Consider the following 27,826-nt stretch of genomic DNA (forward strand, 5'->3'; position numbering starts at 1 on the left):
TAACGTTATTTCTGTGTGTAAAGCGCATCCTCATATAAATAACAGAAAAGGTGCGTCTCATTTCGCTCCCTACTGTATGTAGTGAATTAGGATCAGTTCAAGTACGAAAAGAAGTGAGAGTAACCGAGAATCCGAATAATCTGAACGTGATTCGAAGCGCTTAAATCATCAACAAACAATGTAAATGCAAAAAGAACAACACACATAAACGTGTGTAATGACAACTTTATACAAACCAACTGCAAATGTTTTCATTAAAGTGTAATCTATTTAATATTGTGTACAAATAATTGAATACCAAATATAAATCATAAATATTAACTTTGTATATATCATTTGTGTGCATATTTTTTTGACTTACTTTTATTTTATTTGCACACTATTATACAGATGGCGTTTATTAAAGAGGAGAGTGAAGACATGGAGATTGAAGCAGTCACAGTCAAATATGAGGATGCTGAGGAACAAACAGGTTGGTTTTCATCCTCAAAGCTGAACTCACTCATTTCGTTCTTATTAAAATGTCCAGCTCTACAGAAATGAATGATATTTATAAAGAATGTCGCAGGAGTGTTATTAAAATGGTTTGTCGACAGATATGTTGAGATCACATGACCAGATAAACACTAACACGGCTTTCAAGTGCAGCTGAGAAGATCTGCTTTCACACTGGGCATTTGTTATTAGGACATCATGCATTTAAGTTGTAATAATAATATGGAATTAGTCTAAACAAAAAATATTTATTTTTCTGTAACATTAAACACAAAGTAAACTTTCCATAATGCCATATTTTTGCACACTAATTTTGTACTTCTAAATATAATCTTAAGAACATGTAAGTGTACTCAACTGTGCCAAAATGTGATTTTTCATACTTTCTCTGTAAAAAAAAAGTATTTAGCTACACCTTGATCTTTCATTATAATAGATATATACAAGATGCATTTATAATGTATTGGTCACATTTTTTTTATAGATTAAATAATTAAATTAAAATGCATTGTAATTATGTTTATTAAGGAACACTCCACTTTTTTTTGGAAATGACTTTTTTTTCAAATCGGTAAAACTCAACTTATTAACTCAGGGGGGAGTTGGAGAATAAGCCTATTTCCAAAATTAAGTGGAGTGTTCCTTTAAGTAGTATAGTTACACACAGTACTAATACATTTTAAATAAAATCAATTTATTTAAACTTAAGATAACTATAAAGTGTACCAACATTTCAAAAATAAATTTAAAGCACACTTTTTTTTTAGAAATACACTAAAAGTCCTCTATTTAATTTTGCAGTAGCAAATATCAGTAATATTTAGTATGCTTTTGCCATTGCACTGAAGTACTACTGAAGTAGTAATATAGTAGTAATATACTTTTAATTAGTGTATTTATAGTGTGGACGTTTTACCATTTTATTTTGCATAACAAATATGAATGTATTATAAATCTACTTGATTGTATTTAAGTATTTTTAGTGCATTAAAGTACACTTTATTTTAGCCTGGGATCTGCTTCTAAAATTAAAACCATTAATTTCTAGCACTTAATTATGCTACAGTATCTTACTAAATCATTTATTTTGCATAAAGCAAACCTTGAAATGTAAGTGGTCACATTGGCTACTGAATGCTTTCATTATTTGTTCATTTAAAGGTATATGGATACTAAGGCTACGTCTACATTAATCCAGATATTCTTGAAAATGGTGTTTTAATTTTAAATCACTCTCTATCCACACTAGTGTTTTCAAGCATTTTTCAAAAGTTTCTCATCTACACAGAAACATTGGAAAATGTTACATTTGCTTTACTGCACATGCGTAAAGCCTCAAACTGCACACTGTGTGACAAATTAGGCAACTTTGACAACAGTGTGAAAGTGAATAGGACATAAAAGGCACAATACTGGTATGATATTTCAGATATTATACCAAATTTCTTTTGGTGTAATATGTCATATGACTAAACATGCATCATTGTTTTTAAATACCTCCATTTTCAGAGTCCACACTACAACATGAAAACACCAGTTTCAAATGTATTAATAATATAAAATGTTTTTATATTTATAGCATATAAGCAACAACACATAACCAAGAGTGTTGTTTTCTTGAATATTTCAAACTAATAGTTAATAGTTACTTGCATTTTAGAAATAATATTGACTGATGAAAATGGTTCCAGCAGTATAGTAAGGAGTTGAATCATTTATTTAAAACCAAGTGTTTTTTTAAAGTCAGTATCGCAAAGATCAAGTTGACAATCCTGACTTGCCATCTGCTTCATAGACATGCCTTTACAGAAAAATCTTTACGGATTACATAATGAAAGTTTTTGTTTTCGATTTGAATTATTTTGTTTTAATGTTGTAATTTAAAGCTTTCTATATATATTTATCATGTCTGCACGGCAAGTATTCACTGGGTTTCGGTTCATTTTTGTCAAGCACTCCTGCTCATGACTAAGACTGCAGAAAGTGCATCTTTATTTTACAAAAGCACAATGTTTGGTTGATATTGTGAGTGCACACAAACAAAAGCCGATCCTTTACAGTTTTAAATGATGTATTACTTTTATGCAGGTGTATTTTAAGTTGTTTCCACTTTTAATAAGGAAAAAATGCAAGTGATCGCACTGGCACCTCTATGCCTTGCAAAGTGCACTTTAGCTTCCACTAGGGTGATCATACTTCCTTATTTCCCGTCAGTTTGGCTGATTTTAAACTGTTGCGAAATGTGATTTTTCTCCTGTAGGTTAAATGTTTTGAACATTGAAAAAAAGCTTTGGGCCAGGAAATCTGACAAGGGTCCTACTAGGGCCTTAGCATCTTAGGCCAGGGCCGGGCAAGGGCTCTTGATATGGGTATGGCAGGTATTAATATGATCAAAAAGTTTTTTCTTGGACAAATGAATGATTGATTTACTCGTGACAAGCACATATCAAGGCTTAATGTTGAACCCTGGTCGTAGCAATGATGAGATGCCAAAGAAGGTAATATTTGCTGAACCGAACAAGAGAAAAACAAAACAATGGTACAAGCTACCCATCATATGAAACCCCACTCACCACTCACAAATCAATACAAAACTATAGTTGTTTTACAGACTTGCACTATACAGAACAATATAGCATGTCTGCAAGAATACTGTCTTCACTCATCTTGTAATGGATCTCAGTGCTGAAGTTTTCTAATGAACAAAGCCTGTCTCATGGTGCGCTGATCTATCATACATTAATAATATATCTACAGTCGTGGCCAAAAGTTTTGAGAATGACACAAATATTAGTTTTCACAAAGTTTGCTGCTCAACTGCTTTTAGATCTTCATACGTTTCAAAGGCTTTTATCGACAATTACATGACATTTATGCAAAGAGTCAGTATTTGCAGTGTTGGCCCTTCTTTTTCAGGACCTCTGCAATTCGACTGGGCATGCTCTCAATCAACTTCTGGGCCAAATCCTGACTGATAGCAACCCATTCTTTCATAATCACTTCTTGGAGTTTGTCAGAATTAGTGGGTTTTTGTTTGTCCACCCGCCTCTTGAGGATTGACCACAAGTTCTCAATGGGATTAAGATCTGGGGAGTTTCCAGGCCATGGACCCAAAATTTCAACGTTTTTGTCCCCGAGCCACTTAGTTATCACTTTTGCCTTATGGCACGGTGCTCCATCGTGCTGGAAAATGCATTGTTCTTCACCAAACTGTTGTTGGATTGTTGGAAGAAGTTGCTGTTGGGGGGTGTTTTGGTACCATTCTTTATTCATGGCTGTGTTTTTGGGCAAAATTGTGAGTGAGCCCACTCCCTTGGATGAGAAGCAACCCCACACATGAATGGTCTCAGGATGCTTTACTGTTGGCATGACGCAGGACTGATGGTAGCGCTCACCTTTTCTTCTCCGGACAAGCCTTTTTCCAGATGCCCCAAACAATCGGAAAGAGGCTTCATCTGAGAATATGACTTTGCCCCAGTCCTCAGCAGTCCATTCGTCATACTTTTTGCAGAAGATCAATCTGTCCTTGATGTTTTTTTTTTGGAGAGAAGTGGCTTCTTTGCTGCCCTTCTTGACACCAGGCCATCTTCCAAAAGTCTTGGCCTCACTGTGCATGCAGATGCACTCACACCTGCCTGCTGCCATTCCTGAGCAAGCTCTGCACTGGTGGCACTCCGATCCCGCAGCTGAATCCTCTTTAGGAGACGATCCTGGCGCTTGCTGGACTTTCTTGGACGCCCTGAAGCCTTCTTAACAATGCAGTGGAAAGTTAATTTTCATGGCAAAGAAGGACTATGCAATTCATCTGATCACTCTTCATAACATTCTGGAGTATATGCAAATTGCTATTATAAAAACTTAAGCAGCAACTTTTCCAATTTCCAATATTTATGTAATTCTCAAAACTTTTGGCCACGACTGTACATGTTTTGATGTTGATTGCTTTGTGCCATTAAACTGGGATTGACTTTTATTTGTTTGTTTTTCTACCTTAGACCTAATGGCAATGAAAGAGGAGGTACTGAATGACGCTGAGGAGAGAGATCAGTATGAGAATCCTCATGATTTCATGGTCGGAGAAAAATCATTTTGTTCCTTACAGTCTGAAAAGACTTCCTCACGAAAAAGAGCTCAAATGACAGACATTATACGTTATTTCATTTGCTGTCAGTGTGGAAAGAGTTTCAGTCAACAAGCATACCTTAACAAGCACATGAAAATTCACAACAGAGAGAAGCCTCAGCATGGAAAGAGTTTAACTAAAAATGGAGACCTTGACGTCCACAATGAAATTCATACAAACGAGAAGCTTTTTACCTGCCCACAGTGTGGAAGCGTTTTCACTCATAAAGGAAACCTTAACAGGCACATGAGAGTTCACACAGGAGAGAAGCCTTTCACATGCTATCAGTGTGAAAAGAGTTTCAATCAACAAGCAAACCTTGACAGGCACATGGAAATTCACAATAAAGAGAAGCCTAACGTTTCCCCTCAGTGTGAAAAGAGTTTTAATCCAAGTGGAAACCTTGACAGTATGGAGAGCCCGTTTACCTGCCAACAGTGTGGAAAAGGTTTCACTCGTAAAGGAAGCCTTAACATGCACATGAGAGCTCACACAGGAGAGAAGCCTTTCGTCTGCCAATGGTGTGGAAAGAGTTTCAGTGTACATGGAAACCTTAATGTCCACATAAGAGTTCACACCGGAGAGAAGCCTTTCGCCTGCAAACTGTGTGAAAAGACATTTAGTCAACAAGCAAATCTTGAAGCTCACATGAGAATTCACACTGGAGAGAAGCCTTTCACCTGCAAACAGTGTGGAATAAGTTTCAACAGAAAAGGAAACCTCGATTACCATATGAGAGTCCACACCGGAAAGAAATACTTCACCTGCCATATGTGAAGAAAAAGCTTCAAGGAAATAGAAACGCCACAGGCGAATCGAACTATGGAGAGATGGCACATGAGATGTTTGTTTAAAACTGCAACAAATTTCAACCATACTTTTCCTGACTATGTGCCATTAAATCAGAGATTCTCCAATTTTCAGTGATATGTGACAACTTTATTTTAACCCTTAAATGGATGACTGTTTCTCAAAATTCAAAAATTCAGGTCTTTAGCAACCCGGGCATTAATATCAAGCACGGATGGATCTCTAACTGCTGCAATAGCAAAAAACTCTCTTGATATTTTAAGAACCATTACAGAAGAATAAAATAGAGCATATTTCGTTACCTTTTGAAACTTAGAAGGGTTCAATATGAGTAGACAGGGGCGTAGCAACTGGGGGGGGGGGGGGGTCACGTCCCCCTCACTTTTAGAAACAGGTGATTCTGTCCCCCGCACTTTTTTTGACCTAGCGCCAATATTTCCGCCCCTGGTCTCTGATTTGTTACTTAGATTTGAGTGAAGTAACATTTAGCCAATCACAGCGCGAATCTCTTGGGCATCTGCCATGAGCTTCAAATCTTGTTGCTCTTGTAAACAGAATGTATTATACTGTATGAACATCACCTTTGGGTCACATGACCATACTGTCCCCCCCACTTTTAAATTGGCTGCTACGCCCCTGTGAGTAGATGATTTTAAGATCGCCGTCATCGTCAGAGCGCGCTTTTACAGTACATTCAGCATCTGGCTCATATCCACAATCTTAACCATATTCACAAAATGACTTCGAAATCATTGTTTTAATCGCTGGCAGCTTATTCACCACATCTACCTTTAAACGACAATGACATTTATGTTTTATTGCGTAAAGTAATTGCTCTGCAGTAAATTTATTCAAATCAATTCAAATTTTGCTGATGATATTCTTTTGCTTTATGCCTGCGATAACTATGAGTGAAACATCACATTATTATTGTCTATCCAACAGTCTCTCCTCGAGGACTAAAGGTGAATTGCATGTATTTAGTCATCAGATATTTACATATTTTTTGCGCACGAAAAGTATACTTACACTTTTACACACCTCGACCCAATACACTTTTTACAAAAAATTAATCCGAAAACAGACACTCTTTTATATATTTATATATATATATATATATATATATATATACAGTAGTCAACATTCGAAGTGGATCAAAACCTTTCATCAAATTTGTCCTAAAACCAAAAAGAATACCCGTTCTTATCTTAGGACAAATTTTGATTAACTTTTTTGATCCACTTCGAATGTTGACTACTGTATATATATATATGTATATATGTTCATAATGAATAGATTGAGGATTACATAAAAAGCTGATCCCATACTTAAAAAAATGAAAGAGGGAGAGGGTAGTAAATGACGTCCCGGGTCGCTAAAGACCTGAGGTATGTATTTGGGTTAAAATGTAAAAGTTTTGTGAAACAGTTTTATGTATTATGATATGCATGTCCAAAAAGAAAAAAGGTCAGAGAGTGAGTGTAGCAACAGTTACCAAGTCAATTCATTACAATAATTTGCTTATTACTAAAATAAAATATCAGTAGAAATGTAATTAATATATAAATAAATATATAAAATTGCAAAGATAATCTAATTCATGTATTTGGAATATGTGCAACATGGTAGCCTAAACAAAAATTTTATAATCAAATGTAAAAATAATTCCTCTTTTATTGTTTGATTAGTATTAAAGACACAGACAGCAGCAGGTTTATAATGCATGGATCTTATATAACCTATTGTATAAACAACTTTTTTTTTTTTACACGTACACTAACATATGCATGCAGCCTTTAAAAGTATACTCCATTTATTAGTGCATGAACACAGGTGGTTGACACGTGCACTCCAGAAAGCTTTGTCATCCAGATTGGATTTCTTAGAGGATTTTGACAGAGGAGAAACATTTTAGGAGGAGCTGTGGTTTAACCAGCTGTGGGTTAAACCAGCAATTAAACTCAAACTCAATGAGAGGATAAGTCTAGAAGTGTTGAAAAAATGTAATATAATACTACATGAGGAAATATACTATCTGGTAGGTATGGAAGGTCATGCCGTGTTTGGTGACTATATGAAAAAATGACTTTTGTCAAAAGGTGGCCCTATCCCAATGTGGAAAATAAATATACTAAAAAGTATTTAAACACATTTATTTCATGCCAAGTATACTACAAATACATTTACACTTGAAAATATCCAGCAGTTGTACTTTTAGTACACTAACCTGGTATACTTAAAGTATGCTAAATTAAGACTTGAAATCCTGTACTGGTGCTCTTCGTTTCGGAGTCACACTTGTGCTCTTCAGTTTGGGATAGTTTTTTGTTATAAATATGATTTGAAGTGTTAATTTTTTGTATATGTAAGAGAGAGTGTGTCTTTTGCACTCTGGATATGTAATTTTTTTATATATATATTTTTTTTTTATTTTACATATTCTCAATTTGCTGTGTTACAGTTCATTTGTGCGTGTGTGTGGATGTGTGAGAAAGAGACAATTCTCTAAATTTTTGTATTTTTGTCGATTTCCCATTCATTTCCTATGGTCGGTCATTTTTTACCAAAGAGCACAAGTTGTTTTTTGGGGTTTTTTTGGAATCGTGCCCTCATTTTTTATGTGTGTTCACATTCCAAATGCCATAAAAGTCACTGAATTTGGTACCGTTCTGATGAAGCTGTAATTTTTTGAAAAATTCAAAACCGAAAATGTTTTGGTCAAAAGTGACCGAATAGAGGTGTGTATATTTGTGTGTGTGTGTGTGTGTGTGTGTGTGTGTGTGTGTGTGTGTGTGTGTGTGTGTGAATGGGTGTGGTTTAGAGTGTCACCCCTTCACTGCTGTGTAATTTTTTTCAACATTGTGGAGGATTTGTAGATTGTACACACAAAAATTCTCTGAATATTTGTATTTTTGTCGATTTCCCATTCATTTCCTATGGTCGGTCATTTTTTACCAAAGAGCACAAGTTGTTTTTTGGGGTTTTTTTGGAATCGTGCCCTCATTTTTTATGTGTGTTCACATTCCAAATGCCATAAAAGTCACTGAATTTGGTACCGTTCTGATGAAGCTGTAATTTTTTGAAAAATTCAAAACCGAAAATGTTTTGGTCAAAAGTGACCGAATAGAGGTGTGTATATTTGTGTGTGTGTGTGTGTGTGTGTGTGTGTGTGTGTGTGTGTGTGTGTGTGTGTGTGTGTGTGTGTGTGAATGGGTGTGGTTTAGAGTGTCACCCCTTCACTGCTGTGTAATTTTTTTCAACATTGTGGAGGATTTGTAGATTGTACACACAAAAATTCTCTGAATATTTGTATTTTTGTCGATTTCCCATTCATTTCCTATGGTCGGTCATTTTAGACCGAAGAGCACAAGTGTGACTATTTTTTTTACGACCACTTAGCCTGCTTGAATCATGCCCTCAATTTTTTTTGTGTTGACATTCCAAATGGCATAAAAGTCACAGAGTTTCATATCATTCCGATTAAGCTGTGATTTTAAAAATTTCAAAACAGAAAAATTTTCGGTCAAAAGCGACCGAAGAACACCAGAGGGTTGTGTGAAAGTAGTGCCGAGATCCAACTAAAGAAAACACTAAAGTACATTTGATTTTGCTAAAGTGGAGCTATTGCAAGTATATTTGAGATACACTTGAAATATCTTACATTTAAACAACATTACTGATATTATTCAGAGATTGTACAATCCTCATCAACAGTGATATGAAAACACATTTTAGGCTTAATATTAAAGGATTAGTTCACTTCCAGAGCAAATGTACAGACAATTTACTGCACCCCCTTGTCATCCAAGATGTTCATGTCTTTATTTTTTTTCCAGTCATAAAGAAATTATGTTTTTTGAGGAAAACATTGCAGGATTTTTCCCCATATAGTGGACTTTTACAGTACTCGCCAGTTTGAACTTCCAAAATGCAGCTTCAAAGGGCTCTGAATGATCCCAGACGAGGAATGGTCTTACCTAGTAAAACAATTGGTCATTTTCTTAAATAAATGAATGTTTATACACTTTTTAACCACAAATGCTTGTCTTGTCTAGCTCTAGTACTCTGTGTACTCCGGTCAAGACAGTTAGGATATGTCGAAAAAATCTCATCTTATTTGTCTCTAAGCCTAAATTAAAGAGTGTCCTACATCTCTGCAAAAGTACTGACCAAGTGTTTACGAAGTGAACTTGCAAAGAAGATCAAATGCCCTTTACAAAAAAGGTAAAACCGTAATGTAGGACAATTTTGAAGTTGGAGGGGAACATGAGATGGGACGACCTAATCGTAACTATCTTGAACCGGAGCGAACAAAGTATGCAAGCACATCGCAGAGCTAGACAAGACGACCATTTGTGTTTAAAAAGTGTGTACATTTGATTTATTTAGGAAAATGAACAATCGTTTCACTAGGTAAGACCCTTATTCCTCAGCTGAGATTGTTTAGAGCCCCTTGAAGCTGCATTGAAACTTAATTTGGAAGTTCAAACCCATGGGCACCATTGAAGTCCACTATTTGGAGAAAATTTCCGTAAATGTTTTCTTTAGAAACAATTTCTTTACGACTGAGGAAAGAAAGACATGAACATCTCAGAAGACAAGGGGGTAGATAAATTATCGGTAAGTTTTTGTTTTGGAAGTAAACTAATCGTTTAAGAAATGTGCATTGTGCACAAGTGATGCTCCTAATAAAATGTAATTATCATTTTTATATCAGTAAGTCTCACGTGATTTGAGCTATACTTGATTTAAAATAAATGTATTTTAAATATACTCAATTTTGCTAGGGTATAGAGCCCCTCCTCTGCACCCATTTCTGAGCTTTTGCTAAAGTCGAATGTGTGTGTCGAGTTTCATTAAATTCTAAGCATGTCAAGTGCCTTAAAAACGAAGAAAAGGAATATTTAGGTTTGACACGTTGTAACAGTATTTAAGATATCAAGAAATCCTTTGCAGTTACAGCAGGTTAACATGTCAGCTGTGTGGATGCTATAGGGCTGAGCTGAGTAGATGAGATCAATTTCTCTTTTTTAATTCTTATTTTGATGAAACAAGATCATTAAGTCTATGCTATTTTCAGTTGATGCATGAACAAAATTTTGTCAATTTTCTAACAAAATGTAAAACAATAAACATAGTTTTGACCCTTTTTTGTGGCGTGACATTGCTGAAGCACCTTATACAACTTTGTTTTTATTTGAGTGTTCATGTGAGTTGAGAGGGTGAGAGCGAGTGTACATTAGGCCAACGTTTTTTTTTTTTTTAGCTTTAGTGCTTTTTTATGTTCCATATAAAATATGTTGCATTATTATTAAATGAACACAAATGGCTCTTTCCCAGATCTATCCAGAGCCACTAAAAACATCTGGCTAAACACAGCATGTGTCAGGATGCTATCAGCACTATCATATTACATTAAATAAAATATTCAAATAATAGAAAGTGTGTGTGGATAAAACCCCTGTAGGTATAACTGAAATTATATATTTTCTCTTGACATTCCCACTATTTGCATTCTAATACTAGTATAAATGGTTTCTACACCTAAACATTAAAGTTCTGTCTTTTAAACAGAGTCTCAGACTCTTTTATTTGTAGTTTTTCGTATTTTCAACACATCATTGGACATCATTTAAATCTGTATTTTGGCAAGAAATCAATGCTGAACTCCCCTCACATTTAAATTTGCATTATTATATTTTAGATAGCAGTGTGATGACAAGATTTTTATTTTTGTTTCGTGGTATGACGTCATAAGGCTACGCCGCTCTAGTGCATCTGTTGTGATGCATCCAGTTCAGGTAATTTAATCGTTTCTAGAAGCAACGTAAAATGGCTTAACAATTGATAAATTAAGCATTGTGATACTTTAACATTAATAAATGTTATTTTTTTGAGTAAACGGCACTTGACAAAAGTAGCTAATGGCTAATGATTAGCTAATGGCATGAGGTACCGCCCCACATCATACGTGTTTGACATAGACAGAGCCCGCGCCATCTTACCTAACAGATTTTCCTTTCTTCAGAAGTGTTCACTTCTCACGGTTCTTCTGGCCCATTTCTCAACAGCGTTTTTGGTTTCCTCCCACTTCCCGGCAGTCTTGGGCAGGGTTAGGATGTGTAGATCTCGCCGCCTCCTAGTAGCCCCGTTCTGGCCTTCCCAGACGTAGTTCTCAGAGTTGATCTCCCTCCTGGTGGGCGATCCCTGGGAGAGTCCAGTCAGAAAAGACCTGTTGTGTCAGCTCCAAGGCAAAATTTGGCACCCACAACCAGAGATCTGAAAGTTGTGGGTATAGCTGATCAGAGGTTGCCTGTAGACTTTGGTTACTATATTATTCCTCCAAATGGAAGGTTTTTGAGTCATGGTGTTTAGCTCATGCTGCGGACCCAGTCAGCTGCCCAGTCTGTTCAGTGCTGGAATTTCTGCAGGATACGTTTTTGGCTGGAGTGGCCGCTACCACCCTGAGAGTCTATGTCCTGGCTCCAAGAGTCTTAGACGATGTCCCAATAGGTAGACACCGTTTGGTCTCCTCCTTTATGCGTGGAGTTAAGTGCTTGAGGCCGATTCATCCTCCTAGATTCCCTTCTTGGGACCTTTCCGTTGTTCTGAAGGGGTTAGTGGAGCCCCCTTTTGAGTCTTTAGAGTCAGCTCCCGAGAGGTTTCTGATGTGAAAGTTTACTCTCTTATTGGCGTTGTCCTCTTTAAAGTGTGTTGGGGATTTACAGGCCCTCTCTGTCGACGAGTCTTGCAGTAAGTTTGTGCCTGGCCTGGTCAAGGCATTTTTGAGACCCAGACCTGGTTATGTCCCCAAAGTTCTCTACGTCTTTCCGTTCGCAAGTGGTAGCATAACAGGCTTTCTTTCCCTCTTCTTTGAGTGAGGACGGTAATCTTCATCTGCTCTGCCCTGTCAGGGCTCTGAAGATGTATGTGGGCCGCTCCAGTAAGTGACGTAAGTCCCTACAGTTGCTGGTGTGTTTTGGTGCAGACTGCAGAAGGCTAGCCGCTTCAAAGCGCACAATATCCCACTGAGTTAGGGATGCTATTTCGATGGCCTATGAGGTGGGCTGTTTGCCTTCACCTCTAGACAACAGAGCTCATTCTACCAGGGAAGTGGCTTCCTCCCTAGCTATATTTCAAGGGGTTCCCCTAGAGGATATTTGTATGGCAGCAGGTTGGTCCTCTCTCCATACATTTGTTAGGTTCGATAACCTCGCTGCAAACACAGCTCCTGGCTACCAGGTTCCCAGGTGTTAGTGTTCTGGTCTTAAAACGTTAGCTTGGCGTGATGGTATATCGTCCCCAATGCGTAAGCTTCTACGCAGCATTGAGTGAACCTATGAAAGAGAATGTCTCGGGTTACTTATGTAACCCATGTTCTCTGAGTAGGGAACGAGATGCTGCATTCACTGCCAAGCTCCTCACGCTGTTGATTTGCTTCTTCGAAAGGAAAATCATGGGGCGGTACCTCGCGTCATCAGACAATTTTTGGCATGATTCTATACAGACTTCAGACAATCGTCACACCTGTTCCCAATGCGTAAGGCTTTACGCAGCATCTCATTCCCTACTCCGAGAACATGGGTTACGTAAGTAACCAGAGACTTTCATGGAGCTCTCCCCTAATGAGCTGGTGATCTCAATCAGGTGTGTCAAATAAGGGAGACAAACAAAATGAGCAGAGAGGTCGGTCCCTAAGACCAGGAATGACTAGTCTATAATGACCAGTGTTGGGGTAACGCATTACAATAACACAAATTATGCAATCTGATTACTTTTCCCCCCCGAGTAACTAGTCAAATAACTCATTACTTTTTAATTTACAAGAAAATATCTGAGTTACTTTTTCAAATAAGTAACGCTAGTTATTTTGTTTTCTCATTTATTCATTTATCATTTATGTTCTGAGAAACTGGGAGTAAGTTCAGAGGGATTGGTTGTGCAGTGTTAACATGGTGGTTACTGTAGTTGTAGACGAAATGTGCACATGCATTTACTTATTTCATGCTCAGAAAAAAAAGATTCAGTATTTCTAAAAAATTAATAAAAGCAGTGAAATGCAAACTCAGAATATGACACAATCCTTCGATAATTAAATGTTAAATATGTAGTTATTTGTCTGTGTGGTGTTTTTAATATGCTTTTAGACAAACAATGTGCCAGTCCATTAATTGCTTAATATTTTCTCCTTTAAAGGCTTTTCCAGAAATGCAGTTTGAAACAGCCCTTTTTATGTTAAGTCACAAAATTCAATAACAGTCACGTCAATGGATAGATGCATATCATTAGCACGCAAAATATACCAATAGGATTTCCAGCACAAAACCAAAACTTAAATAGAGCAAAAACGATAACTGTTAACTTGAATAATAACCCGCCTTTTTTTAATGGTTTTCTGTTGGCAGTGAGCGTTCTGTGTGCTGCTTATGTGCCCCGGGCGCCTCGCGTTTTCACCGTCTGCTGCGCCTTGCGTTTTTGCAGAAGCGCTCTGAGCGCCTGAAGTTAAAAAAAAAAGCAACTCTGAGCCGGAAAACGCCCGACGTCATTCGCGTTTTTTCCATTGTCCAATCGAATGAATGGAGAGGCGGGCCTTCTGTTGTGGTGACGAAAGTTTACCGTTGCTTAAAAAGTCCGGAGACTGCAAGATATGGAGGAGAAACTTTTGGTGTCTGTCGTGGGTAACCCGGAGCTGTATTTTTTTAGGGTTTCTGCTAATATGACAGTTTAATTAACAGCAAAAACCAAAGATTTTAGAGCGCTGGCGCTATAATCCTTTGATTTGACTGACAGGACAGCTGTTTTGGTCGTTGCCTAGCAACATAAAACAACGGCAGCACACTGCTCTTTTTTTAAAAGTCACCAAAAAAAGGCAGTGCTGTGCGCCTCGCGTTTTTAGAACTAATGCTGCGTTCACACCAAATGCGAGTATGCGTCTAAATTCGTGCCTGCCGCGTCTAGTTATACGCGTGACCACTTTGTGTTCATTCGCGCGTCAAGAGCAAAATCGACGCGCGTAAAAACAAAAGTTTGAAGCGAAATTCACATTGAAATCACTCGCGCCAGACGCATATTCGCATTTAGTGTGAACGCAGCATAAAAGACGCATTCGGTGTGATCGGGGCCTTATACTACTTTGTTTTTATTTGAGTGTTGATTAATAATCATTACATTTTATTTTCAGTTTTTGTTTTCAGCTAAATGAAAACTAATTTCAGTTTCTAAAAAAAGTTATTATTAGTCCTTGTTACTCATCTTATACATCATGCTCAGTGTGTATGACATTTTCTACGTGGTCTATAAAAATGTGCTGCCTCTTTGCTCAGGACAAAGTAGTTGAGGAAGGTCTTGCAGTGGCAATAAATCTTATTTGTTTGTATTTTGGTCTACCAACATGCCTATGATAAAGAGTATTATTTTTAAAAATTACAAAAAATATTACAATGCTTAATAATTATATACACAGACAGAGTAAAATGACAACTATTCTGCACTGGAACTGGAATTTTCCTTGTCAATCTCATTGTTTGCATTCTGGTTTCTACATCTACATCTTGCACTCTTTCGTTTGTAGTTTTTAACATTTTCAACACATCGTTGAACGACATTTACTTAAACTCTTAACTCCTCTGGCATTTAAATAGGCATTTGTATGTTTTAGACAGCAGCGTGATGACAAGACTTTTATTTTGGTCTCGTGGTATGACGTCACAAGCCTGCGTCGCTCTGTTGTGATTCGGCTGAAGAGAGGTTTGTATCCTTAAGCATTTAAAGTGTTTAAATCAATGCAACCAGTTCAGGTTATCAAAATAGTTTTAGAAACAACGTAAAATGTGTTCACTATTGATTAATTAAACATCGTGATACTTTATCTAACTTTAATAAACGTTATGTATGAGTAAACAGCTTTCGCACAGGAGTAACACAAAAGCTACGTCTCATTTCGCTCTATATATCGTTAGTGAATGAACCCATTTATAGTAAAGACGAGTTTGCTCACTGGCAAGTTATGTTGAGAGAAACGGAGCTTTATGAAACTTCGAGTTAATGGAATCAAATGCTTCGCAAAATGATTTCAGTGATTCGAAGCGCAAATGCAAACAAACAAACGTGCAATGTCTACTTTTACAAACAAGTAGCGTTTTTTAATGTAAACGTAATCTATTTAATATAATAAGTGTAAAATAAACATAGCTTTTTACACAGTATGCTTAATCTTTTTATTTTAGATATGAAGTTGGATTTATCTGATCATTATAATGTGTTTTTGACTGACATGAAATTCTGTTTGTTAATGAAAAATAGCCATTTAAGCATTACAATAGACTCTGGTCATCATTTAGAAACATCTGCAACGTTTTAATTAGTTTACATGGTTGGGTCATTCTACAGAAATGTCCACTTTTTTGGCATGTTTCTTTTCGTAACATTTGAACTTAGACCACATTATTAGACTAACATTTTGACTTCATGAATACATATAAATGACAGCTGCAGCTTAATGATTTAATATATTGTGCAATTATTTATCACATATACAATTTTTTGTCACTGGTGTTACCTTCTTTGGTTTTATTAAAGGTTTTCAATCATTGTATACTCACTAAATTAAGTAGTTTAGTCCATTTGTATTGTAGTTATTTTTATTTTTTTTACACACTATTCCCTAACAATACAGTAGGTCTTACCAGTGTGACTTCAACTAAAAGCTTTATATGAAATCATGAGATAAATGAGAAAACTTCTGATGAACTGAAAAGAAACTGTGGACTGAACATGGGCTTTCCTTTAATAGACCTTTAGAAAATAGCAGAGCCATAGAGAAACAGAGTTGTGACACTCCCATAGGCTTCCATAGGAACTGAGGAATGCGTGTCATGGAGCGGCCAGTAGTTCCAAACAACCAATAGCTCCTCCATAGAAGCCCATTCATTTCGGCGCTTCTCAAGCACAGTCGCTGGTAAATTGAAGAAATTTCTGCTTTTTTTTTTTTTTTACATTTTAATGCATCAGTTGACCTCTCGAAAAACTGGCCAGTAGTGGTATTTTAATACAGGACAACCCATGTTCCATATAGCTTTCATTCAGAATGCTTTTAGAAAAATTGTGTTTTTTTTTGTGTATGTGGGTGTCTAATCAGGTCATTTAAGGCCATTAACTATCACTCTGACTGACTCTTTTTTTATTATTTATTAGATTTATTAATCTTTCTCTTAATTATTCTCATCTTAAACAGGAAAAAGTGTCCAAACACATCGAGAAACCCCTGGTGAAGTAACTGAGATCCACGTGACATACTTTCGTAAAGATGGCTTTCATTAAGCAGGAGAGTGAAGACTTTAGGATTGAAGAAACATTCACACTCAAACATGAAGATACTGAGGAACAAACAGGTTGGTTCTGATTCTGGTTCTTGGCATTCAAGTCGTTTAATGTATAGTGCTGCTTAACGGAGAAGAATTCGAACATAATAGTTTGTTCAGGAAACTTAACCAACAATAAAAAAAGCCCCACAGATTTTCTATTGGATTCAAGTCTGGGCTTTGTGCAGGCCAGTCACAGATTTTCACTTTGCTCATTTGGAGGTAGTTCTTAACTCAGAAAAGAGGTATGCTTTGGGTCATTATCATGCTGGAAGTCAAAACGTCGACCCAAACCAATTTTTTTGCAGACTGCCTGAGGTTGTCTTTCAAAATCTTCTCATAGTCTTTCTTTTTCGTGATTTGACGCTGACAAGATTCCCAGTTCCAAAAGCATTGAAAGATCCCCACATTATACTCTCACTGCCATGTTTCACCGTGAGAACAGTGTTCTTTGGGCTGAGCACCTCTCCCTTATTTCTCCAAGCATAGGCAGCATCTCTCTGTGGCCAAAGAACTCTAATTGTGTCACATCTGCCCAAAGAACATGTTTTTAGTCTGCATAATTTTTCTCCAGGTTGTCCTTCAAATGTCAGTTTAGCTTGGAGGTGTCTCTTCAGAAGTGGTGTTTTTCTTAGTCCGTTTCCATTAGAGATGTTCCGATACCCTTTTTTCCTTCCCGATACCGATTCCGATTCCTGGGCTCAGGGTATCGGCCAATACCGAGTACTAATTCGATATCTGGGTGTGTATTTGCACGTACAGCTGTAGATAATACTAATAAATTATTTTATGGTGTGCTTCAGACTTATCCCTTAATAAAACAAACATACAGTGATGTATACAGTGAACTATAGTATTTTTATTATATGACATACATTTGACAGTAATATTTTTTTATATGGTTAGTATTACTAATCTGGATTTCTGACGTACATCAGCCCTGTTTATAACAGAGAATTTTGGGCAGAATTTGAAAGATTCTCACTAGATCTCGCAGCAGTAACAGTGTTGCAAAATCAACATTGGCTCCCGAATAAAGCTGTTCGGGGTTCGTGCAAGTTTGTTTGCGTTGCGGTCCAAGCTGATAAACGGTCAGCGCTGAGCAGCTCAAACGTATCGTGTTAGTTTCGCTTTCGTTTCGCGTGCCGTTTTATGTTTCTTATCTGAAACAGAAATGGCAGTGATTATGAGTTGAACAACGCGGTGGTCACCCCAGTGTGACCACTCATGAAAATTAGTAACACTGGCAGAAAGAATGGTCACAGTCTGGAGCCCTTTAATATTACCGCAAGTGTCCCGCGCGCTTCAGTACAAGGAGTAAACAAACCCACACGCCTGTACCATTCATTAACACAGAGCCACGCATAATTCATATTTAAACACTCGGTTTTCGGCTTAATATTAGTCCATATCACGATTTGATTTAAGTGTAATGAACTACCTTTGATTAATGCATCAAACTTTGACAAACTTCGTGACGTTCCGCGTTAAACTGTAAATTCCATTTTGACTGGATTCCGCGATTCCGTCCGTGGAATTCCGCATCGTGGAAATCATAAAGCCCTACATATAAGACATGCCGCCGTTTTACTGGCTTGTTGGTCCAGTCTGAGATACTGCCAAACAGCGGACAAACTGCCAGCACATTTGTATTTCTTCTTCGCTGTTCTAAACAGTGCTTGCTTGTGGCAACACAGCACTATTCCATGTGTTTGCATTCTGAGCCGCGAAGAAGAACTGGCTTCCGATTTGCTAGCGGGAATAACATATATCATAAGAAAATGGTTTCGGATCGGTACGTGGGTTCAAGTACTCGCCGATTCCGATGCTAGATTTTTTTGTGGTATCGGCTGCATTTCTGATACTAGTATCGAATCGGAACAACCCTAGTTTCCATGCGGGCCTTAGTGACCGTCTTTGTTGAGTAATCAGTGCCAACCTTTGCCAAATCTTTCACTAATGTCTTTAGCAGTTGTTCTTGGGTCTTTAGAATCCTCTCTCACTAGTTTTATTTCTAACGTTTTTTTAAGCATCCTGCCACTGTGCGGTTCTCTTCAAACCCTTCAAAAAAATTAATCTTTGATTCCAAGCAGATTGAAATAAATAAAGCTTACTAATCAGCATTAAGAAATTCTGTTAAAATTTCTAACTGTTAAACATCACTTAGAAAAAATCAATAATATTGTCTTCAAACTGTGCGTGTGCGTGTGCGTGTGTGTGTGTGTGCGTGTGTGTGTGTATACCGTTATCAAATTTTCATGTTGTGATTAATTGATATGGTATAACAGGATAACTTTTTCTTATAACAAAAATTACTGAATATTTAAACACAATATAACAATACACAAACAAGTTAAAAAATGAAAAGATTAAAGGGCAAAATAATTATAAAGACCAATAGGTATCTTTAATTATAAAGACCAATAGGTATCTCTTTACAATAAGATCTCATTAGTTAACCTTAGTCAATGCATTAAAGGAAAGGAAAGGACATGACGTGTGGCCAAGTACCCATCCAAGTGCACACACACACTGTGAACACATACCCGGAACAGTGGGCAGCCAATGAGCCAGCAGTTGGGGGTTCAGTGCCTTGCTCAAGGGTGGTATTGAGGGTGGAGAGAGTGCTGGTTATTCACTTCCCCACCGACAATCCCTGCCGGACATGAAACTCAAACTCGCAACCTTCGGTTACAAGTCCGACTCTCTAACCATTACGCCATGGCTGCCCCATTAATATTCATAATAACCAATAGCTACATAAGTTAAACTTATATAAATTTTATGTTAGCTCATTAAATAGCACAGTTGCAACAATTTGTTTTTAAATATTGGAATTACCCAAGATTAATGAATGGTTAGAAAAAAATGTAATTGGCGGTTTATGTGACCAGTTGATGGGAAAACTTTAAATGCTTTAAAACGTGCATTGTAACCGTGCGGTTGACCTTTTTTCGTGGTCAAATTCCTGTAATTAAAACTCGCCAAACCCCATTTTAGCTGTTTGTTCTTCTTCCTCTCACTGAATAGAATGTGTAATGGCAATTATATCCACTGGGTGGCAATGTTGTAATAAAATATTTGTTGCTGAGACGAGCTGAATCTGAACTGGAAATGTATTGTCGTGACCTCTCTTCAAACAATGGCTGCCAGTGACGCTAAAATTTAAGGTAAGATATTTTTTGGTTGGATTTCATGTTCTAGACTTCCTAATGATTATATTTTTGTTGAATGGAAGAAACGTGATGGTAAGATGTATCTCTCTGTTACCTCAGAAAAGTTGTGTGACTGCTCGGTTGAGTTGCCCATTTAGGGTAAACTGAACTGGACGCTAACGTTAGCTAAATTAGCACAGCAACGCGATCGTGACTCAGTATTAAACACCCTGCAGGATCATACGGCCTATTTCTTTGCTAGACTATATGTATTTTACCCTTATTTATACGGCCTGTGGTTTTACCTTCAGATTCTAAATTTAATACTGTTTATTCTTTACATGTTACAAAATGAACCATTAGTCCTGCTCATTATTTCTGCAATAGCCATCGTAGCTGAGGCTTATTGACTAACACTACGTTATGCATTGAATAGCTACAACTACAGCTGTCTAGATTGGTATAAACATTACATTTTCTGTTCAATAATCTGACAAACACAACATGACTGTAATTGATTCGTTGGTGACATTTTTGGCTTTATTTAGTACAGTAAACTTACCTTATCAGTCACACTTCAACATTTTATGTCTCTTGTTATGTAATTTCATGGTTGTGTTATCCGATTTGTCATACATAGTACACAGTATTTATTAGCATATGCATTTTTTCTTAACAAATTAAAATAAATAACTATGTGCCTGTATGTTGGGAGAACAGTTTATCAATATGACAATTGTGCATTTATTATGGATAGATGTACCTGATGCACTGTTTACTCAAAGACACAGTTTGCGACCTTACACTGTAAAGTAATGTTTATTATGTTCCATCTCTTTCAGACATAATGGACTGCCGTACATTTTATGGACCCCCCAGATCTACCTCTAGCACTATTGCACTTTTACCCGCTGATCCATGTGAGTCAGAAGTGGAAGAGCTCAGTGATCCAGACGATGGAGATAATGAAGATTTTGTCCCTCCACGCAGTATAGATTTACCGCCCCCTTCAAAGAAATTGAGGAATAGAAACAGGTTTGTTGAGGTATCTTCAGACCTCAATCAAACTCCCTCCCCACCTGCAAAGTCCAGAAAGACCAAATGGGTCAAAAAGGACATTCCAATCTTCACTTTGCCCGAGCCTGTCTTCGAGCTTCCAGAGTTGGTCCAGACGCCGTTTCAGTATTTTAAGAAGCTCTTTACTGACCAGATGATTGTGCACATAACTGAGCATACAAACCTGTACTCAGTTCAACAGACCGGGACATCCATCAACACCACAGCTGCTGAAATTGAGGTTTTCTTGTCAGTTTTGCTCTACATGGGAGTTTTTGAATTTCCCTCTTTGGAAGATTACTGGGCCTGTGAGTCACGCTTCCCACCAGTGGCTGATACCATGTCAGTGAAGCGCTTCAAAGTGCTCCGAAGATATGTCCACTTCAATGATAACTTCCATATGGAGGGCTGCCCTGACCGCTTCCATAAGATACGTCCTCTTTTTGACATGTTCAGAGAACAATGCCTCCTTATTCCACCTACCAACAAGCAGAGTGTTGACGAAGTAATGGTGGCTTACAAGGGCACCAGAGCTGGCAAACTCAGGCAGTACATTCAAAACAAGCCGGATAAGTGGGGGTTTAAGATCTTCTGTCGGGGCAGCTACTCTGGCATCATCCACGACTTCATATTGTACCAAGGGTCCACAACATTTTTCAACATTCAAGAGGAAGAGCATGCACATCTGGGCTTGGAAGACCTTCTCCTTGGCGCCAAGGTTGTCTCAATACTCTGCAACACTATCGTACACAAAGAGGCAACTGTGGTGTTCTACGACAACTTCTTTACCAGCTTCAACTTGGTGAAGACACTGCACACCAACCTGGGATTGAGAAGTGTGGGTACCGTCAGGGTAAATCGCACAGGTAATGCACTTTCAGTAAATGTTAATCATGTTAGTTACACAATCACAACCTAATCAAACCATGCATGCACATAAATGTTTTTCTTCTGATGCAGATATACTGTACACATGCCTTCCATTTGTTATAGAAATTGTATTAGTGTTATTGTGACACATACTGTACTCACAAAATCAAATTTCCATGTCTTTCAGGTGGTGCAACATTGATGAGTGATAAGGAGTTGGTGAAGCGAGGCCGAGGTGTTGTTGATTTCTGTTCATCAGAGGGAGTCGTTGCAGTAAAGTGGTTCGACAACAAGTGTGTCACCTTGCTGAGCAATGCTTATGGGGTGGAGCCACTGTCTTCAGTGAAGAGATACACAAAGGAGGCGCAACAGAAGGTCGACGTCCCTTGCCCATCCATCGTCCTGGCATACAATCAAGCCATGGGGGGCATTGATCTCTCCGATATGCTTGTGCACCTCTATAAAACACCAATGAAGTCCCGGCGCTGGTACCTGCCATTGTTTGGGTACATCATCGATGTGAGCATTGTGAATGCATGGCTTATCTACAAAAGGGACTGCAGCATTCTCAACCAGAAACCGATGCCCTTGAAGAAGTTCCGTCTGTCGGTGGCAGCTACTTTGAAGGGAGCTGACAAGGTACCTGCCAGGGTTGGCCGACCCCCAGGTGCAAAGCACAATCCACAAGTCCGTCGCCCCAACCCCCGAGTTCTCCACCCCACCCAGGAAGTCCGATATGATGGCGTTGGACACTGGCCTACATTTGGCACTCAGAGAGGGAGGTGCAACTTGTGCAAAACTGGAGTGTCGCGTTGGCGATGTTCCAAATGTGGAGATGGGAAGTTGTTCCTTTGTTTGAACAACAAAAAACAGTGCTTTGTTGCATATCACCAGAGATGAGTTAAGAGTAAGCCAAGCATGAGACCTATGCACGCACGCGCGCGCGCGCACACACACACACACACACACACACACACACACACCCTTACTTGATATTATTACTACATTGACTATTCACCCTTTATAATTTATGATTTTACAAGTTGCATTTTAGTATTGCAATTTAGAGTAATTCAAGGATGAGAAGTTGTTTGAACAGAAAACTGTTCTTTGTTACGTATCACCTATCAAATCAAAAGATATGTACTATATTTCTAATTTATTACATTGTCATGTTGTCTATACCATACATCTTGTTAGATATTGTTACCAGAGATTATTTATTTATTTTATTTATAGTATATATTTTTTAATTATTTGTTTACAGTTATCATAATTATTTATTTAGCTTTGAATTTGTTACATTTCTTGAATTCTATTATGTTTACTGTTGCACTTTACAATGTTTTTATTTTATGTGTTATAATAAGAACATGTTTTTAAAATAAATTGATGATATTGTTAACATATTCTACTGTCTGCAATGTTTTTATATGAAAAAAAAATCAACTTCAGATGCACACAAGAAAAAAATCCATGAATGCCTAATACTAGTTACTTAATGCTGAGAATTACCCTAAATGGGCAAGTCAACCGGCTGGTTGACCTGTGTATCTGCTTCCTGATTGGGTCATTAAAAAAAAAAACACTGAAAAGTTGCTAAATGTGGACTAAGGAACACCATTTTATCAAAAAATATTTTTTTGCATATTTATTTCTTAGTGTGACTGATAAAGGGTTAAGTTAAAATCCACTCACTGCCCAAAAATTCTTGCACAGTGCTGAATATTGCGTGCTCACGAATTAAAGTAAATTCAGTTGGTGTACTGAAGAAAATCTATATGCAGGACAAAAAATGAATGTCGAGGCGGGAACGAGATAACATATTTCTGTGGGACCGGGGCTGAAAAATACGTCCTGTGCATGTCTCAACATGCAGTGTTACAATGCCCCCTATTGGTTAAACTCCGCATCAACCGTAATATAAGCATGAAGACGATATATGCACATGAAGCGACCTGTCAAAAACTATTTATATGCTTGTTACCACATTTGATAATCAATCGAAATAATCGCAGCTCTTCAAAATCGCACTCTTTCAAATCGTGATTCCGGTTTAAAAACGATTAATCGTGCAGTCCTATTTTCATGTGCCCACGATAACAATACTGTGCATATTCATATTACCGAATATTGGCTCATGTCTCTCTCTATCTCATATTTATATATATAAATTGTGTGTGTGTTTTCCAACCAGTTTTGGTGTTTTAATACATGTTGCTTTAAGCCATTGAAGTGCCACTAACATGTATTTGTCGTTTTTCATTTTAGACTTGATGGCGCTGAAAGAAGAGAGGCAAGAACTGACAAACATAGAAGAGACCATCAATCAATATGAGAGACACGATTTCACGACTGTGGGAACATCCATACAGTCCGAAACAACTTCATCCCCCAAAAAAGTTCAGAAGACCGAATCTAACAGCGACTTCACCTGCCATCAATGTGGAAAGAGTTTCACTCAAAAAAGAAGCCTTCAAATGCACATGAAAATTCACAGTGGAGAGAAGCCTTTCAGATGCCCACTGTGTGAAAAGAGATTCTTGCATAAAGATCACCTTCGACGCCACATGAATAGTCACACTGGATTGAGGCCTTTCATTTGCCAATATTGTGGAAAATGTTTATCACATAAACAAAGCCTTGATTTCCACATGAGACGTCACACTGGAGAGAAGCCGTTCACATGTGATCAGTGTGGAGAGAGTTTCATACATAAAGTAACCTTTGATTACCACACGAAGAAAGAATCGGGAAAGAGCGGTTTTGCGTGTCGTCGGTGTGGAGAGAGTTTCAGTTGTAGAGGAAGGCTCAGAACTCATATGAGACTTCACGTTGGAGAGAATCCCTTTACCTGCAATATGTGTGGGAAGTGCTTCACATATAAAGCACACTTTGATGCCCACATGAGAAGTCACACTGGAGAGAAGCCATTTACCTGCAAACAGTGTGGAAGAAGCTTCTCACAAAAAGGATCTCTTAAGATGCACATGGTCGTTCACACTGCAGAAAAGCCGTTTTCATGTGATCGGTGTGGAAAGTGTTTCCGAACTGAAAAAACCCTTGATTCACACGTAAACACTCACTGTGGAGGTCCTTACATCTGCAAACGGTGTGGGAAGAGCTTCCCATATAAAGGAAATCTTAAGGAACACATGAAAACTCACAAAGGAAAGCCTTTTGTTTGCGCTCAATGTGGGAAATGTTTTTTACGTGAAACAAACCTTATTTACCACATTAATAAGCTTCATTCAAGAGAGGCCTGCTTCTCTGATTGCCGAGAGACACCTTTCACATGCCGTGACTGTGGAAAGAGTTTCAGATTTAAAGAAGGCCTTAAAGGTCACATGAGAATCCACACTGGAGAGAAACCTTACACCTGCACTCACTGTGGAAAGAGTTTCACTCAGAAAACAGCCCTTAAGACTCACATGAAGCTTCACTCTAGAGAGATAAAATGTCCTCAGTGTAAGAAGGGCTTCATATACAAAAAAGACCTGAAATGTCATTTGAAAACACATTCTGAAAAGAAACTGCAGAGCTCTGCAAGTAGAATGACACTTAGAAAAAGGAGCAGTTTGAAAAATCTGCATATGCGTTCTAGAGGAAAGCGGTTCAATTGTGATCAGTGTAATAAAACATTTCGTTTGCCTTTACACTTACAGATACACCTGAAAAGTCATGCAGTTGTGAGACGGTATTTGTGCTTTGTGTGTGGAAAGCGTTTCAAATGGCTCCGCAGTTTCAAATGGCACCAGAAAATAAGTATCTGTGTGAAATCAAAGTTACGTTCACGCCGCAGCTGAATGTGGCCTAAATCTGATTGTCCAGATCGGTTTTTCACCTCTTTATAAGTTATTTTTATTTAATGGAGTAGTTCACTTTCAGAACAAAAATTTACAGATAATGTGCTCACCCCCTTGTCATCCAAGATGTTCATGTTTCTCTTTCTTCAGTCGTAAAGAAATGGTGTTTTTTGAGGAAAACATTTCAGGATTTCTTACCATGTAATGGACTTCTATGGTGCCCCCGAGTTTGAACTTCCAAAATGCAGTTTAAATGCAGCTTCAAAAAGCTCTAAATGATCCCAGCCGAGGAAAATGGGTCTTATCTAGCGAAACGATCGGTTATCTTCTAAGAACATTTACAATTTATATTTTGTCTATCTCTACACGGAATAGACAGAGCTAGACAAGATGAGCATTTGAGGTTAAAAAACAAAATAAATTGTAATTTTTTTTTAGAAAATAACATCATTTTGCTATATAAGACCCTTCTTTCCTCGGCTGTGGTCGTTTAGAGCCATTTGAAGCTTCATTTTGGAAGTTCAAACTCGGGGGCACCATAGAGGTCTATTAAATGGAGAGAAATCCTGAAAAAACATAATTTCCTTACGACTGTAGAAAGAACGATATGAACATCTTGGATGACAAGGGGGTGAGTACATTATCTGTACATTTTTGTTCTGAAAGTGAACTACTCCTTTAAAGACGTCCCAAGCTGATCTCAATCTCTGAGCTGATCAAACCTTTAGTTTTTTCTGATAGTATAGGCTCTCCTAAGCCCCCCTAATTCCTGAAATGTTTTCCCTTAAAAAATAATTTCCTTAAGACTAAGGAAAAAAAATACATGAACATCTTGGAGGACTTTATCTGTAAATCTTTGTTCTGGAAGTGAACTTTTCTTTTAAAAGCACCATGGGTATGTTTGCACAAGCTCTGCAAATTAGCACTCCTGTCAAGTCATGTCAAGTGTATTTACTTGGCACTTTATTCAATATATTGCCTAAAAGTAATGTACTGTAGATACTAATAACCCTGTATGAATTGATAGAATTATGTTATGGTGTGCTTCAGACTTGTCCTTTAATAAAACATAAACAAATATATACAGTGAAGAGTATTTTTATTAACTGACATACATTTGACAGTAATTATATATATATATATATATATAGTTAGTTTTACTAATTCTGGTTTTCTGATCTACATCTGTGCTGTTTATAACAGAATTTCTTGGCAAAAATTTAAAGAATCTCACTAGATCTCACAGCAACCATAGAGCGTTCACACTTGGCGTCTTTTTTGAAACTGCCAGCATTTGTCTTACATTACAACCCTATGGAGTAGACTGTTTTTTAAAAAAAAAAGGTCCTGAGTGGTTTTTTATATGCCACTGCATATAAAAACGTTTAACTCTCTTTCTTGTCAAAAAAGACGCAAAGTGTGAACATAACCTTATTCACTGTGCGTCAAATTCAAACGCTTCTTACTGGATCTCACAGCAGTAACAATGTCGCAAAATCAACTTTGCCTCACGAATAAAGCAGTTCTGAGTTTGTACAAGTTTGTTTGCATTGCGGTCCAAGCTGATAGACGGTCAGCGCTGAGCAGCTCAAACGTGCGTTAGTTTTGCTTGCCGATTGATGTTTCTAATCTGAAACAGAAATGGCAGCGCTTATGAGTTGAACAACGCGTTGGTCATGCCGGTGCAACCGCTCATGAAAATTAGTCGCACCGGCAGAAAAAATGGTCGCAGTCTGGAGCCCTGTAATATTATCACAAGTGTCATGCGCGCTTCAGTACGACTAGTAAACAAAACCAAGTGTCTGCGCCATTCAGTAACACAGACTCACAGAACAAATATAGAATATTTAAACAGTCGTTATGTGGCTTAATATTAGTCCATATCGCGAGCTGATTTAAGTGAAATGACCTACTTTTGATTAATGCATCCAAACTTTGACAAATTCCATGACATTCCACGTTAAACTGTAAATTCCATTCTATGACTGGCTACCGCGATTCCGTCTGTTTTCCATATCGCAGAAATCATAAGGCCCTACATATGAGAAATGTCGCTGTTTTAGTGGCTGGTTGGTCCAGTTTGAAATACTGCCCAACAGTGGACCTACTGCTAGCACGTTAGTATTTCTTCTTTGCTGTTCTAAACAGTGG

At 37.7% G+C, this 27,826-nt stretch overlaps 1 protein-coding gene across 1 annotated transcript; it reads left to right on the top strand.

Moving 5' to 3' along the window:
- The first annotated feature begins 390 nt into the window (after positions 1 to 390).
- On the top strand, positions 391 to 26,432 carry LOC141332878 (uncharacterized). Its single transcript, XM_073837840.1, has 4 exons — positions 391 to 472; positions 4,491 to 5,391; positions 12,343 to 12,371; positions 24,141 to 26,432. Exons 1-4 carry the CDS (start codon positions 391 to 393, stop codon positions 25,673 to 25,675), a joined length of 2,547 nt encoding a protein of 848 aa, XP_073693941.1. The 3' UTR covers positions 25,676 to 26,432.
- The last annotated feature ends 1,394 nt before the right edge of the window (positions 26,433 to 27,826 follow it).

Source organism: Garra rufa, chromosome 4 (genome assembly GCF_049309525.1).
Source record: "Garra rufa chromosome 4, GarRuf1.0, whole genome shotgun sequence".
NCBI lineage: Eukaryota > Metazoa > Chordata > Actinopteri > Cypriniformes > Cyprinidae > Garra > Garra rufa.

What these genes read in the sequence shown, in the direction of transcription:
- LOC141332878 (XM_073837840.1), top strand. Translation starts at nt 391, where the DNA reads ATGGCGTTTATTAAAGAGGAGAGTGAAGACATGGAGATTGAAGCAGTC. An exon ending in GGATGCTGAGGAACAAACAG is followed by an intron (nt 473 to 4,490) that starts GTTGGTTTTCAT and finishes TTTCTACCTTAG; the next exon opens with ACCTAATGGCAATGAAAGAG. An exon ending in GATGTATGTGGGCCGCTCCA is followed by an intron (nt 12,372 to 24,140) that starts GTAAGTGACGTA and finishes TTTTCATTTTAG; the next exon opens with ACTTGATGGCGCTGAAAGAA.